At 49.7% G+C, this 15227-nt stretch overlaps 1 protein-coding gene across 1 annotated transcript in view; it reads left to right on the top strand.

Moving 5' to 3' along the window:
• Nucleotides 1-15227, top strand: part of RNF220 (ring finger protein 220) — a 217791-nt gene that overhangs the window by 134285 nt on the left and 68279 nt on the right. The window contains exons 4-5 of the mRNA XM_084211595.1: nt 1614-1743; nt 15047-15092. Of these exons, the coding sequence (XP_084067721.1) occupies nt 1614-1743; nt 15047-15092 (176 nt within the window). The remainder of the gene's footprint in view (nt 1-1613; nt 1744-15046; nt 15093-15227) is intronic.

The following is a 15227-nucleotide window of genomic DNA, read 5'->3' as shown; positions in this document are numbered from 1 at the left end:
GTCAGGTTTTCTTCCTGGCTTTGCAACTGGGACAGTGGAAAAGGAAGCTGGGAAGGTAGGGAATGCACCCTAGCACTGGCCTCCCCCAGCTTGCCCCTTATGCCTCAGTTTCTTCCATCTCTTACAGAGGTGCTGAAGGAAAGGGCAAGTAATATCCCAGTGACAGCCCTGCTTCCACCAGACACACTTTGCCCTGCTGAAGGGCAAAGATAAGCCAAGGTGACACTCAAACTCACTTCATACCCTTTCTCTTGTTAAATGCTTGTGCCAGGCAGTTACACAGGGAGAAGCAGGGGCCCAGTAAAGCTGCTCACACCAATGTTTTATCCTTTGAGAAGGTCTGTTCCTTTAATGGGCATTCATTTAGCTGGGCTCTGCCATCATTAGGAACCATAAAATGGCACCTTTTGGCTCCTGATTGGAAGGCCACATTGCACACAGCCCCTTCGTATCCAGCACCGGCTGCTTTATTGTGCATTACTGCCTCTCACTCGGATTTAACCAATTTGATCCATGTCTAATACATAAATAAATAATCCAGCAGGAGGGTTCATGCTGGATGACAACAGGCAGCTATAAAGCACGTTTCCCCCTGCCAGAGCCATCTGAGCCAGGCTCCGCACGCCCTCTCATGAGCAGAGCTGCTAGTACAGCTGGGAGAGGGGGCCTGGGGACCTGAGGGCTTCCCTCTTTTATGGGAACTTCATTGTTTGCTTTAGAGTTTTATTTTATGTTAAATAGACGCTGTATATTCCTTACAGAGGGGGCAATAAAGTTTCTGAGCTGGAAGAAATTGGCTTCAGATCAGGGAGTGAACCAGGGATGTGTGGCTGGGCAGGGAAGCAGAAGACAGGATTGAGAGTAAGGAGAGTGTGAGGAGATGCATCGCTTGCAGATCTGCCCCAGAGACTCAACCCAGCTAGAGATTAGGGTACACAGGCAGCCCCACATCTCACCCAGGGGTGATACAGCCCCAGGGGGCCCAGAACTCCAGCAGATGTGGGGTCTGGAGCTGCTGGTGGTGCAGGGGGGACAAGGGGCCCCAGCCCAGCCCTGGGAGGGAGTGAGCAATCCTGAGTGAGCATCAAGACCTGCTCCCTAGTGCATCCACAGCCTCACACCATGGGTTTTCCTCTGCTGCCCAACACTGTGTGCCCATGGAGATTTACTCTGCCCTTCGTAGGGAGGATCATCCTGACCCACCCAACTTCAGGAGTGTTAAGGAGGATGAAGATGGCGCTTTATAATGATTTAATAAGAACAGTGAGCAGTGTTGAGTCAACCATCTACTCCAAGCCATATCACCTGAACCTTGAATGGGAATCTGGGTTGGCACAGGGCCACTTCCAGAATGTGGCTGTTGCTGCTCTCCCTGTAAGAGTGGAGGGCCCACAGCCAGGCTTGGGATGCTCTCGTGTCAGTTGCTGTGCCACTGCAGAAGAGAGCCAATCCCTGCCCCAGGGATTGTAGGATGGGGAGAAAATTAGGGCTATACCATGAGAAAATCCCTGGATTTCAGTCTTGTGCTAGGACAGGAACCAAAGAAGAGCACAGGCGATGCTGATGGCAGCTGATCTGAGCTAAAGTTTTTTCCCTTTTTTTCCTTCTCACAGGCAAAAAGAAAGCAACTTTGTTTGACAGCCAGGCTCCAATCTGCCCCATCTGCCAGGTCCTTCTTCGCCCCGGGGAGTTGCAGGAGCACATGGAGCAGGAGCTGGAGAAGCTCACACAGCTGAACATCAGGTAAGCAGGGTCCATCAGCATCCCTGGTGACCTGGCTGGGGCACCTGCATGGGGCAGAAAAGATGGTGGTACCCACAGCTACAAGATGTAGGGGATCTACTGCTAGCCAATGGGGCAGAAACATTTCTCCAGAGTTCACTGCAATGGTAAAGGCAAGCAGAAATTCCTCACGGAGGTCACAGACATCCCTTTCCCTGGGGACATGTGTGTGTAGTGAGCAGTTCTCATTTTGCTGACATCCCGTGATGGAGCAACCCTGCAGCATTGGTGCACACTGCTCCTCAGCTGCCTTCAGCTCCCTTCTGCTATCCTCAGTGCAAAAAAGTCACCTATTAGAAAAAAAAAATTGCCTTTTAACTGCTAGCAGTTATTTAGGAAATGGCTGCAGCCAAGGGTTGGCAAATCCCTGCCCCTGCCTTAATAAAAGTCAGCAGCCTTGGGAAAGAGCGTGTTTATTTCAATTATTAATGAATTCTCCGGTCATTAAAAGGTGAGGAAAGGAATCAAACTGCATATTAGAAGCAAAGTTACATCAGCAGGTGGTGGGAGAGGAGGGATAGCATGTGTGTCAGTGTGTGTGTGTGTGTGTGTGTGTGTGTGCACCAGGGTGAGGCGTGCACGTGGCTGTGCACAGTGTGGAGGATGCAGAAGCCATCCCTGCTTGGCTTGGATCTTCTTGGATCCAGTGATAGGTGTTGCAGATGGAGGAAGCAGGAGGGAGCTTCAGTTAAAGAGAGACCTCCCAGAATGGATCTGGGTTGAGATATCCCAAATTTGGCACCTGCACCCTCAGGCTGACACCCACATTCCCTGCATGTTGCACAGGAAGATAGGGAAGGGGGGAAGCAGGGAGCAGGCAACCCATTTATCCCCTGCGACACCCAGTCCCCTTGCAAGAGTAATTTATGGTGTAATTTGGGCCGCATCCAACTTAATAAAGGGCCACTGCAAATTAGTGAACAGGTTTAAATGAACAGAAGCAATTAGTGCTCGGAGGAGCCCATCAAAGAAGTTGGGCCAATATCAGAGTGAAACTGAAACTGCAAGCCAGGAGCAGAGGCTGGCTGGCGCGAAGTGGTGATGGGAAGGTGGCGTTTAATGGGAAAGGAAAGGAAACCCTAAATCATAAAGCGTGACAAGGGCCATTGTGGGCCAGCTGACAAATGAAAAAGAATGGCATTATTCCTTTAAATAACAGCAGCAGTTAGAGAGGAGACAGCTCTCCCTGGCTTGCCCTCGCTTCCCTGGCCTGCTCCGCTCGGCCACGCAGGCGGCGAGGAAGAATCAGAGGTCTTTATTAATTATTAAATAACGACTCCCTCCGCAGTGTGATAGATAACGTTCAATCTAGGCGATGGATTCAGGCAATGGAGGCTAATCTGTAACACAGCAGCTCCGCACAGGGATGGCCTCTCCCAGTCCTGGAGGAAACCGAGGCAGGGAGCAGGGCAGCAGCAGGCAGGAAGGGCAGGAATCGTGGGCAGGATTGGCAGACAGGGGGGTGTGATGAGGTTAAGTCCCTTGCACTGCCCAGCCCCAGCAGGCAGCTCGCTATAGTGGGTAGCTCCGTTTCCCATTCCCCCACCTTTCCTGCCCGGAGAAGCCAGGAGCAAGAACACATCAACAAGAGAAGAGAGAAACTAATAATGATCTCAAATAACCCAATAAACATAAAAATAAAATGTAGGCCTATAAACGCGACGGGCACTGGCAGCCCTGGCCGCTCCCTGCCAATACCGACTTGTTACCGAAATGGCCGAGCAGCTGTTACTTATCAGTCTGATGGGGAGAAGCAAACCAGGGGGCTGCTTTCCAAGGGCTTTTTTTTTTTTTAATTTAAAGAGGATGCAGCCAGTCATGGCTTGTGGTGTTAAGTTTTAATAAACCTTAATAATTTGCAACAAAATCATAGATTTCCTGTGCTTGGGGTTAGGAAGCCAGATCCCCTCCTGCCCACTGAGCTTGCAGCACTGGAGGCTTGGTGGGCACTGGATCAACTCTGGAAAAGGGATTTCTCCAGGAGCTTCTAGGGGCTGAGATACAAGGAAGCTGTATCTCACCTGAATGATGCTACCCATGTCCCAGATCACCGCAAGCAGCTCACCCACTCCAATGAACCCCTTTCTCAGCTGGTGGAAATGGGGTTTGCTATCCCCCAGAGACAGGGACAATGCTTTTTTTCCTCCATGGGCAGTACTGGTGTGATCATCCTGGCTTCAGAACAGGGACATCTCAAGGTCAACCCAGCTCGAGCATCATGCAGCGGGGCAGGAGGAGCCATGCTGGCAACAGGGCAGCTCCCACCCATGCCTCATCAGTCCTGTGCATGTACCAGGGACAAAACCCAGCTTTTGGACCAGTGATGAACATCACTCAGGAGGATCCAACCGTGGTGCAGGGTCCAGCTTTCCCTTGAAAAAGCTACCTTGAGTGGGAATGAGGTACCTGAGTTTCTAGCTCTGCTGCTTTCTTGGTGTGTCCAGTTTCGCAAAGCGGAGGGAGAGACCTGCTTGTGCTCGCCCCACAGCTCCTCCACGCTCTGTGGGTCCAAGCGAGCCTTGTGCACAGCTCTACACAGCGAAGCAGGGCTCTCTGAATGCAAATTTCATTTCTGAGCCACTGGCGCTGTTTCAAGAGCCGGCAGCCTCCGAGCCCTTTTTGGTGTTACATATGTAACAGCCTCATTGAACTTGACATGTCAAATTCAGGCCATTTGTGCAAAATCTCCCTTTAATAATACCGTTTCATTTCGCTCAAATGAGACTTGAATGCATGTAAAATGGAAAAGGATATTTAAGCGCTAACATTAGGCAGATGTCTTGCCAGAGGCCGATTGAATATATGAGATTTTGAAGTGCTTAACACGTTTTCGGTGCTCCCTCTTAGAATATGTCACCTGGCTTTCTTTTTTCTCCCCCTCTTTCCCTCCCCACCTGCCCCCCCTTTAAGTGAAGGGTATAAATTGAAAGAAAACAAAACTACAAGCCTTGGTTTTATGGGGTTTAACTCTTGCCAGGCAAGACTGTTGGTATTCCTCCTCCAAAGAGAAATTGCCTTGGAGCTCACCTTTGCAGAGCACAGGCTCAAAGCAGCAGAGAGTGGGAGGCGGGTGAGGGGTGGCCCCATGATGCAGGGCAGAAGGGATGCTCTCCTTGCTCTGCCTGTGCAGTCAGAGAGCAAAAGGTGCCCATCTAAGCAGCTAAGTGCTACCCAAGGTAAAAATAAGAAATAATAACAGCGACCCTTTGTAAGTGTCTATGGCCTGTGCCTCAGCCAGGCTGGTCAATGCTGAATACATGAATATTCCTGGTTTGTGTGCATGAAGCTGATCTGGATGTGTGTGTCCTATCCTCACTCAGTATATATTCACTTGTTTTACACCTCATCCATGTTAAAGGCAAAGCACACTGAAATGTGAGACTCTTTCTGGAGCAGCCAGTGTCCCCAGCTCCAAGTTTCAGCTGGTGCTCTGGCTGCAGCTCATTTCCCCAGCCTAGAACTACCTAGGCAGAGCAGGTGGGCACAGCATTCTAGAGCAGCACCCAGGGCTGTCCCTCAGGACACTCATTCCCGTGTGCCTTGCTGTGTGCCACCCTGCAGGTAAATACAGAGGTAAGCAGCAGTGGCAGTGGGCAGCAGCACCCTTAATCCCTGCCTGCTTTCCCTGGGCAGTGACCTCAGAGCACTGCTGATGGAGGGGAAGCTGAATGGGGACGGGCAGGTTTGGGGCTCTGATTTGAGTTCAGGGCAGGAGGAAAGTTGAATTTGAGGACAGAAGTAAAGGAGGAAGAGCTGTAGAGCCAGCCTCAGCTGATGCTCCACAATGATTCTTTCTAGAGTTTGGGGAAGAGACATTTATTGGCCATTTAAAAAACCTTAGGAAGTCACATTACAAATATTACAGTTGCTGAGTTCAGCAGTTTGAAGGTTGGGAATGTGCCTTTGGATGCAGTGGTTTTAATAGCATAACAATCTGTTCTTGAATATGCAATGCTCCTTTAAAAAAAATATTTGGCAGGGGGTGTTTTTATTTTGCCATGTGACAGCTGACAGATTCTCCCCTGCATTAGCAACAGCAAGCCTATGCTTCAGAGCTGGGATTTCACCTCCCCAAAAATGGATGAGGTATATCAGTATAGCTGGGGAAGGATCCAGAGAGTGGAGCAGTGAGGGTGATGATGTTCTCAAAGTGCCCCATAGCTGAGCAAACTCTCCCCTCATTCACTTTTCTTTCTTCTTTCCTTTGCAATCAGTACAGATTATTCTGAGCATGTTTGTATTACAAAGCCCGTGCCCACCTGTTGGCTGCTCCCAGCCCAGACCAGCAGCTCTCATTGCTCCTTGCCATTCTGCTGGGGGCGTGGGGACACATCCCTGCACATCCAGCATCTCAGGAGCTACTGATTTCCCCTAATGACCTTTCTGTGTGTCCAGGAATAATTTCTCTTCTGCTTCTGTGATTACGAAGCATTTCCCGGAGCACAGAGGGCACTGGGGTCTTGCACCTTGGTGCAGATGGAAAGTGCTGCAGGCTGTTTTCTGTGACCTCAAAGATGCTGTCACAAAGAACCAAATAGTGTCAGGCAAAGGAGGGCAGAGTAAGATGTAGTGGGAATGCCTGTGTCAAAGAGGGTGAAGTGCCCAGATGGGGGATTTAGCTTGACTTTTGGAGCCCGCTTTGATTCATGTCAGAGGAAAAGAGCCAACCCCAGGACTATGGTGCTCCAGCTCCTGTAGCAGCATTCAGTGCACCTCTGCCCAGGCTTAAATCTTCCTTTGGGTTCCATCTGAAGCTTCCTCTCCCTTGTTTGCACACATGTTCTTTTCCTCTCACTGTTCTTATCCTCTCTTCTTTTGCAGCTGGGGTAGAAGCAGAAAGTGCTTCCTCAGTTCCTGGCATGGCACAGAGCATCCTCACCCTTCTGTGAGGAGCTTCAACTCCAGGTTTCTTTATGTAGAGAGGCACAGTAGTGACTCTTCTCAGGAGGCAGAGGCAGCTCTGGGTCCAGTGGGATAAGAAATAAGGAGGAAACTGGCAAGATGGCTGAAACACAAAGGCTATGGGGCCTTGGGAGATAAACTGGTCACAAGGCAAGTTGGCTGTTCTTGAGAGATGTCTCCAGACCTATGGAAATGCATCCTGCTTTTCACATCTTTCACAGGTTGCTTTCCCAGTGTTTCATGGTCTTTCTGATTAAAGTCATCCCATGCTACTCCCTCAGAGTTTGCGCTGGAGACTCCTGCTAATGGACATGTTGGCAAGCACATCATCCTTGTGTGCCCAAATGACAGGGGCTTGGTCTGTTGCTCCTGGTCACAATAAGGACCCAGAGCAGGTTATGAGATGTGGCTCACAGCCCTCTCCTGCTCAGGGAACCCTCTGTTCAAATACTGCTCCTTTCCTTGCACTGCCCCAGGGCAGTGTTTGTTTCATTTCTGTGGGATCTGCCAAGCACTGTGCTGTCCCAAAGGACCTTTGGAGGACCTTCCCAGGGCCAGCGTGGGCGGCAGCTGGGGAAGGGCGAGTGGCTGTGCTGCCAGGCCCAGCAGGATAAATAGGGTGTGTAAAATCCAAATTAGCTCTGTTGTCATGTGTCACATCAGGGTCATGGCTCTCGCCTCAGGTCTCCTTGATTTATGCCTGGGGACTTTAACTTGATGACCAGGTACTTCCTCAGACTTCTTGTGCAGCAAATGCTGCAGGTCCCCCAGCCTCTCAATGAGAGAGGTTAGAAATGGTTTTGAGTGAAGGGTTTTTTCCGATGCTCTGTTGAAATACATGATTCCCTTCCTTGCATGCAGCAGACACCTGCGGGCTTGCCAGAGAGAGGAAGGAGCCCTGACCAACAAGTGAGATTGCAAGCAAGCACTGCAACCTCCTGCTCCTCAACTTACCCCGTCTCTTTTTTCCTTCTTTTTCCCTCTTCTTTTTCCACCTTCTTCTTTTCTTTTCTTCCCTTTCTCCCACTCTTCTTCCCCCTCCCTCCATCTCTCCCCACCCCCCGGTATCAAGGCGACATCTCCAAGCCAAGTACTTTTAATTTCGCCCGTGGCCCTTGCTGACACGGTGGATATGCACAGCAAGTTAAATTCCCGCCTGATCAATAAAGCAGAAGCAGTGTGTCCGACTGGTCGATATTTTTTTATCTGTCTTCAGCCCAGTCCTGCTGATGACAGCCCCCTGCGCTTCAGCAAAGGCACTCAAGGGCATCGGGCTTTGGCAACACAGCTCTTTTTTTTATTTAAATTTTTTAAAAACCCAGATGCCTACAAAAAAAAAAAAAGTTCATGGAGTTTGGCCTTTGCTTAATAACGTTTTATGATTTATCTTAATTTTTAATTGAAAAAAATTTGCGAATTAATTGATTTCTGGGACTTGCCAATTAACATTGTAATTGGGTGCATGATAAATTTCAAGGGAGCATCATTTTTCTCCCTCTCCCCCTTGTCACTGAGAAGGGGAACTGCGAGGGCAGCTGCTTCCTATCCATACGACCCCCGCTCTTTCCCGAGGTGCTGCTGCCCTCCTCCCCCCTTGCTACTGTATCTTAAAGAAGGAACAAGAAAGCTAATAAAGTCGTGTTATTAGAGTCTCGCCAGAGGTGACCCCTCAAGGCATAAATCCAGGCCAGGGAGATGCTGGGGACAGGTACTATTAAGTGCCTGAGCGTGCTTTGCAGGTGGGACTGGGGACCTCTCCTGCAGCACCCTCTCCCTGGCTCTGCACTCTCAGTGCTCCCGGGGGCTTTCCCAAAGGGCTCTGCCATCCCCCAAGGTGTTCAACCAAGCAGTTAATTGCATGTGATGTCTCCTCAGGGCTCCTCCTGGGTGTGAGACCTCCATGATTGCCCTACAGCCAATGTTCACCAGCAAAACCAGGCTGCAGGGACAGGCTGGTGTTTGGGAGCTGCTCCAGGGACACAGAACAGGTTTTCACATCCTGTTCTGCCCTGATTCCCTCAGGGAGACAGTCCTGCCCTGCAGCAGCAGTGGTGCATCCCATGCCACCCACGGCAGAGGTGTTCAGCACAGAGCCTCAGCTCTCAGTCAGGGGTGTCCAGTTTCATTTTCCATTTTTTTACAGATGCATCTCCAGCTGGGTGGTATCACCTGAAGCTTTCTCCAGCAGTTTGACTCCTGTCCAATTTAAATTAGACTTGCCTGGAAGTGTCAGCTTCTTGGTGATCCCCGAGCAGGGCCAGGATCACCTGTCACCACAAGGCACCTAACAAGGTCACATCCCTGTGTGGGGTGTGGAGAAAGTGGAGAAGTGGGTGAGCTGGCTGCTACCAAAATATGAGGAGTGAGGACACAGTGATGCTGGGGCAGTGAGAACAAACTGCCCTGGGGCACTGAGACAGCGAGTGAAACTACCGAGCAAAGTGAAGCGTGCTTTGTGTCTTTAGTGCTTCTCCCACCCACTCCACGTGCTGGTATGGATCACTCAGGTGTCACCTCAGGCGTCCCATGCATCCTATAAACCCCAGTGAGCCTGGATGGGGCTCCATTGTGCCATCCTGGTGCCCCCAGTCTGGGCAGGGAGTGAAGGATGCCAGCCAAGGTGGAGGGTTCCAGGTTCCCTGGCAAAGCCACAGCTCTTCCCAGGAAGAAGACAGGACATCAGAAAGGCCAGGAGCAGCCCAGCTCCAGGTCTGCCAGTGCTGATGGCGGGGAAACATGCGGGAATTGAGAGAAATTTATGAGGAGAGGAGTCTGTTTATTATCTAGCCAATGTGGTGCTGCTGATACCATGGATTTATCCTCTTTCATTCCTCCTCTGATTTGTGTCCCTGCCCCTCACTGTGGCAGATTAATCATGGACAGAAAGGGAAGAGAGACCCTCCAGCTTCCTCCTGTGCACTTAGAGGGTGGCAATGACAGCAGCCTGGACCCTTCACCCATGGCTTTTCCTAGGAGAGAGCACAAGCCAGGCAGCTGCCTGCCCTGCTTAGAGATGCCCTGTTCCTCTCCTCCATGGCAGACCCCAGGGAAGGCAGAGGCTGCTGTCCTTAATCTGTAGGTGAGAAGCACTTCTCATGGGTCAGAGCTTTCAGGGTAGCACAGCAAGTGAAAAAAAATGTGGGTCATGTTTTCCCTTGCTTATGCAGTGCCCTAAAAGGGCTATGAACACTCCTTAAATTGCCTTCAGACCTGTGGTACCTGCAGTCCATTCCCTGACTCCAGGATATGGATTTGAAGGCTGAGGTTTGGAACTCTGAGAGATGCTGACTCTCAGGGCAGCAGGAGGCCTGGGAAGGGGTGTGTGGAAACCCAAGGGTGAGAAATAAATCTCCGGTCAGTTATTTGCCCTGGAGCAATGCATGTCTTCTGCAGAGCCTCTTCCTAACTGAGCTGGGAATAATTAAACAGTCATTACAGCCATGGTAGCAAAGAGCCCCCCCAAATCAATCTAATGCATGACCTTTCCCTCCAATTTTCCTTTTTATTTTTCCAGCCACCTCCTTTTCAAATAGTGGGAGAGAAATGGAACTACCCCCCAGCCAGGTCTCCTGTTTGGCCCTGCACACATGGACCATCACATCCTCACCCAGAAATCTGTTATCCACTCTGAATGGGGACATAGGGTACCAGAGGTTGATAAAGGAAAATCCATCAGGGCAGAAGGAGTTCGGGATGTGAATAGGACAGAGCAAATAGGGGATTTCAGCATGGTCTGGTCATGCCACTGTGTTTTATGATTCTGCTGCATTTCATCTCTTTGGGGGAGGTGGGTGACTGCCCTGTGGGCCAGATTTGTCACAACTGACTGTGTTGGTCACTGAGGTCTCACAAATACTGACAGGGTGAGCATGTGGGAAGCACGTCTGGCACTGTAGGAGCAGAACATTTCTAGCCCTAACTGCAGCCTCTTTGCAGCCTCTTTTTTGCATCACTCAGCCCCTTTTCCTGTCATGGGATGCAGGTGCCACTGGGGGAGCCACAGCAGGGTAAAAATCCCGGTGTGCTTCCCGTAATGGCACAGACCCCACCTGGCCATGCTGAGGGCTGTCACCTGCAGCTAGGTACAAAATCAAACTCCCACGTTGTTATTTAAACATCAAGTGACAGTTCCACTTATTTAAACTGGCATTCACAAAAATTCAATTTGCTCTCTACCCAGCGACTGCTCCATTACAGCTGGAGTTGCCATCCACAGCTCTGCTGGAGGCTTTCTCTGCTGCCAGGGCTCCCATCCCAAGGCTTCATGTTCAAGCCATGAGTCCTACTGCTAAAAATAAAGTGTTTCCTATTGTTTTTTGGTTGTGTTTTTCAGCTTTCTGGGGTTTTTTTTGTTTTGCTTTGGTTCTTGTTTGTTTGTTTGTTTGGGTCAGTTTTGGGTTATTTGGGGGGTGGGTGGTTTTTTTATTAAATACATTCATTTGCCCCAGCCTGTAGAAATCTTTTGGTTTTACAGTATCTTATGTGGGAGCTGCACAGGCTGATGCCTGTCAAACAGGGGGCTGCTGAGAAAGGGTTCTGTGGAAAAGTGACAGAGCTGGAAGACTCCAGCTGCATGGCAGCAGCTCTCTTACCTGCTGTTTACTGGCTCAGTGTTCTTCAGGGATAAGCAGGAACAACCGCAGCTGCCCCAGCTCAGAGAACTTAACCTTCAGCTAATGACCTGATTTTTCCCTGCAGGAAGAAGCAGCAGCTTCCATTCATGGGGGTGATAAGGGACCATTCCTTGCATGTTGCCTTTTATTTCCCATGGCAAGCACACCCCAAAAGGCAGGACCATAACAAAGTAAATAGGCTTGAAGGTCATTGTGTGTAACAGCAACCATGCAGGAGTAGAAGAAACCCCATGAGTGTGGATAAGGAGGGCACATACTCAGCTTGCTGAGCTGCCCTTTGGGAAATCATGACAGAAGCATTGGGCCTGAACAGCCCCTTGAAGCTCACTCAGGGACACGCCAGGGGATTCCCAGTTGCACCTGGGGATGCTCCTAACCAAATGTGTGTGCCTAGGATTAAAGGACATCTGCATGTCTCTGGTGTAGCCCGAGTTCTGCTTTCATTGTGAAGAGCCTTGCTGAGAGGAGAGGCTCCTCTAAAAGCTGATGGTCCCTAATCTAAAGGAACAGTGTGCCCTGGAGCATATGGGGATCTGGCTGTGCTGCTCCCATTAACAGGTGATGATTTGCAGCACTGGGCTGAGCCCTCTTGCAGCACCAGGGCAGGGGCCTTATTTTGTCCCCATGGGGATATCCAAACACATGAGGGGCATGAATGCACTGACAGAGCTGGTGCCTCAGCCCCAAGAAAGGGAGCAGTGAGGGAGCAGCCTTGTATCACTTGGAAGTGCAGTCTTCAGGAGAGAGAGAAGGAGGCTGCCAAAATCGCTGGGTCTTCCCAGGGTGTTCCTTCTTTGGTACTTTGGGGGGGTTGCCTAAAAGGTAAAGTTGTTTTGCTGTTATGAACTAGATAAACAATTCCCCAAATAGATTAAAACTAACTGTAACTTAGAAAAGCGGGTAGTAATTATATTTTATTAGCTAGCAAAACACCATTTTTTTATTTCGTAAGATAATTCTGTGTAAATCACCTTAATTAGAAGTGTCAGATGAGCCCGTGAATATCGTACTTAGTAACTAATTTCCTATGTACAGGTTATAATTTAAAACACATGGATCACTCGCTGAGTGGAAATATGCTAGCCATGAAATAATGTGGGGAGTGTTGGGGTTATTACTATGTAAATGTGTAATCATTTCAGACCACTGCAGCCTGGCTGGGTGATTAAAGAGAATCCCAAGGTCTCCAAAGATTGTGCTGTCTGCAAGGGCCTAGAGCAAAAAAACTTTAAAAGGCACCGAAAAGTGTTTGAACTTTAAAGGTCTTGATTTCCCTTTTACCATTTTTAATTTGTCTGCGGTGTTTATGGAGGGGAAGGTTTCTCTTTGCTGACAGCCTTTCGATCCTGAGCCAGCTGCCAGCATTCTTAAGAGGTGCAGGGGGCTGCAGCCCTTGTAATTCAGGGGGTGCTTTAGTGGGATCGGGAAAAGCACGCCTAAATTGCAAGGTCTGGGGGCTTGGATGACCTGGGCTTATGCCTATTCCTAACCCATCTCTGGATATTAAAAAAAAACAAATTTCAAACTCTTATTAGTGATAGAGTAGAGCTACATTGCAAAAAAGGGGGTGAGTATTAATAATCCTCCAGATGAAGAATAAAATAAAGCCTGCCAAGTTATCTAAACCAGTTCCCTTCCTTATCGGTCCCAACAGCAGAGGCTTGATCTTTTGGCTGACCAGAGAGACTCTCATTCTGAAAACTTCAGTTTCCTGGCCCTAACACCATTTCTAGGAGGAATTAATTATATTCTTCCTCTTTCCCTTGAAAACGAATAATTTTAAACACCTTTAACAAGAAAAGGGAGGAAACGGGTTTGTTTTTTTAACAAGGCATTTGGACTATAAAAGGAAAAAAAAGTTGTTTCACACTTCATGTGATTGAGAAATTCAGGGTAGCGCTGGAGGTGGAGAGGGGATGGAAATCTTTCCCATCGTGCTTGTTCTTGTACAGGCTTGAGGTGGTGCCAGGGCTGTGTCTCAGTGGGCAGCAGGAACTATTTCACCTCTGTGATACCTCCTGAGGGTAGAGAGCAGAGCTGGGGGAGAGGACACAGGGGACATCCTGTATCCTTGGTGAGCATCCTGCAGAACATTCCCTCAGGGAACTGGGGATGTGTGAGAGGTGATGCCCCAGCCCATCCATCCGTGGTCCCCAGGAATCATAGCTGGGAGCAGAGCTGTGGCATTGGGAGTGACCTGATGGCAGTGGATAACTGAGTGTTTCAGCCATTTCAGGGCAGGGGGCAAAAGGCAGTGGCACTGGGAGAGGAGGGGGGCCATAGCCCCAGGAGAAAACACCTTCCTCCATCCCTGCTCATTTCATAACACCCAGCCATCTGCCAAATCAAGGCAGATTAAAGCCAGCCAAATTCAATTTTTCCCTGCTGGCACTGCAGCTCGGCATCTGGGGCTAAAGTGTCCCCGACAAAGCGAACATGACAGGCACATTGCTTTTTTGTCACATCTAGTACCGTGTTGATCTTCTAAAAGTCTCATAAAAATTTATTGATGTCTCCCATATTGCTGTGATTGAGAAGAAAGGAGCGCGGGTGTGCGGAGCCGGGCGCGCGCGCGGGCGAGCGTGTGTGCGTGTGTATATTAATGTTTCTGAAGTAGATCTGATTTGATATGTCTTGTTCTATTGTCAGCATCTGTTTAGCGAGGCTTTTTAATACTTTCTGGCTGCCGATCACTCATCCTTAGCCTGGGATGCAGGCTTGCATACAAATTTTGTTATTAAACACAATTCCATTCCCCCCCTTTCCCCAGCCCCCACCTCCCCCCACTACCCTCCCCCCTCCACCCACCCACCCACCCATCCATCATCTCCCTGGGGCTATGGGGAGCTGGGAGCCAGCCACCCCACCAGCGTGTGCTTACAAGCACAGGCACTGGGCTTGGCAACATATTTCAAGAGCCTTTTGCCTGCTGCAGGTGCTTTGCATTGACAAATCGAATCATGGGGAAATAATTTATTTCCTAATGCTGTTTGCAGCATGTTAGCAGGAGAATTTACATGAGAGAGATTACTTTAATAACCAAAAAATTACAGTGCAGGCCTCCCCGCCATGTCGGCTTTGATATGTAATTGTTTCAAGTTTAACCTGTCTGGAGGGGGGAAGGTGTTATTAAATCTATAGCATCTCCCGCTGGCGAGGGCAGGCAAGGAGGAGCACGGGGTAGGGACCTCCTTCCCTGCTAAATGGAGAGCAAGCTGAATTAACAAATCACTCCAGCCTCCAGCAGAGCTGCTGCTTCCCTGGTGTGCCTGGAGCTGAGGAAATCTTTTTTTCCCCTTGCTCTTATACCGATTTAATCTCCTTCTCTTTCCTATTCTCCTTTTTTTCATTGTGCCTGACCCTTCACAGGGCTCACCACCTCTGCTGCCCTCTCCCTGGCTTTCTTCCCTATGTCCCTGCAGACTTGCTCTCTGCTTTTTCCCAGTGCTGGGAGAGGAGCTTTGCAAGCCCCAGGCAGGGGGAGAGTCGGTGTTTGACTCATGTAGCTGGTTTGGGGACTTCCACTCATATGACCACTTTGTTACAGCTGGAGAAATTGTTGGCACTGCCCTCCTTCCCATGTCCCTCCAGGCAGGGTGAGGAGGCTCTTGTTGGTCCAGGGAAGAGAAACAATGTGCTTTGCTATTTGACCTTATGAGATCTCTTGAAGCACTCACCTCCTTGCCTGCCAGTTTTGCGACTGACCTCGTTCTCTTCTCTCTTGGCAGCAAGAGTTCCATCCTGAAGGATGCCATGGCAGCAGGCACCCCCAAGGTAAGTGAGCAAACCTCAGCATATTTTCCCCGTCCCCCAAGGGATGCTCTTTACTCCCCTTCACCTTCCCAGCCTGCTACTTGATGTCTCCCAGGGAGGTGACCACACTTTGGGGGCCAGTGGCACTGGGGAAAG

Source organism: Fringilla coelebs (genome assembly GCF_963513975.1).
Source record: "Fringilla coelebs genome assembly, chromosome: 9".
NCBI classification, from domain to species: Eukaryota; Metazoa; Chordata; class Aves; order Passeriformes; family Fringillidae; genus Fringilla; species Fringilla coelebs.
Note: the sequence above shows the minus strand (reverse complement) of the source record. Positions and strands in the feature narration are given on the sequence as shown.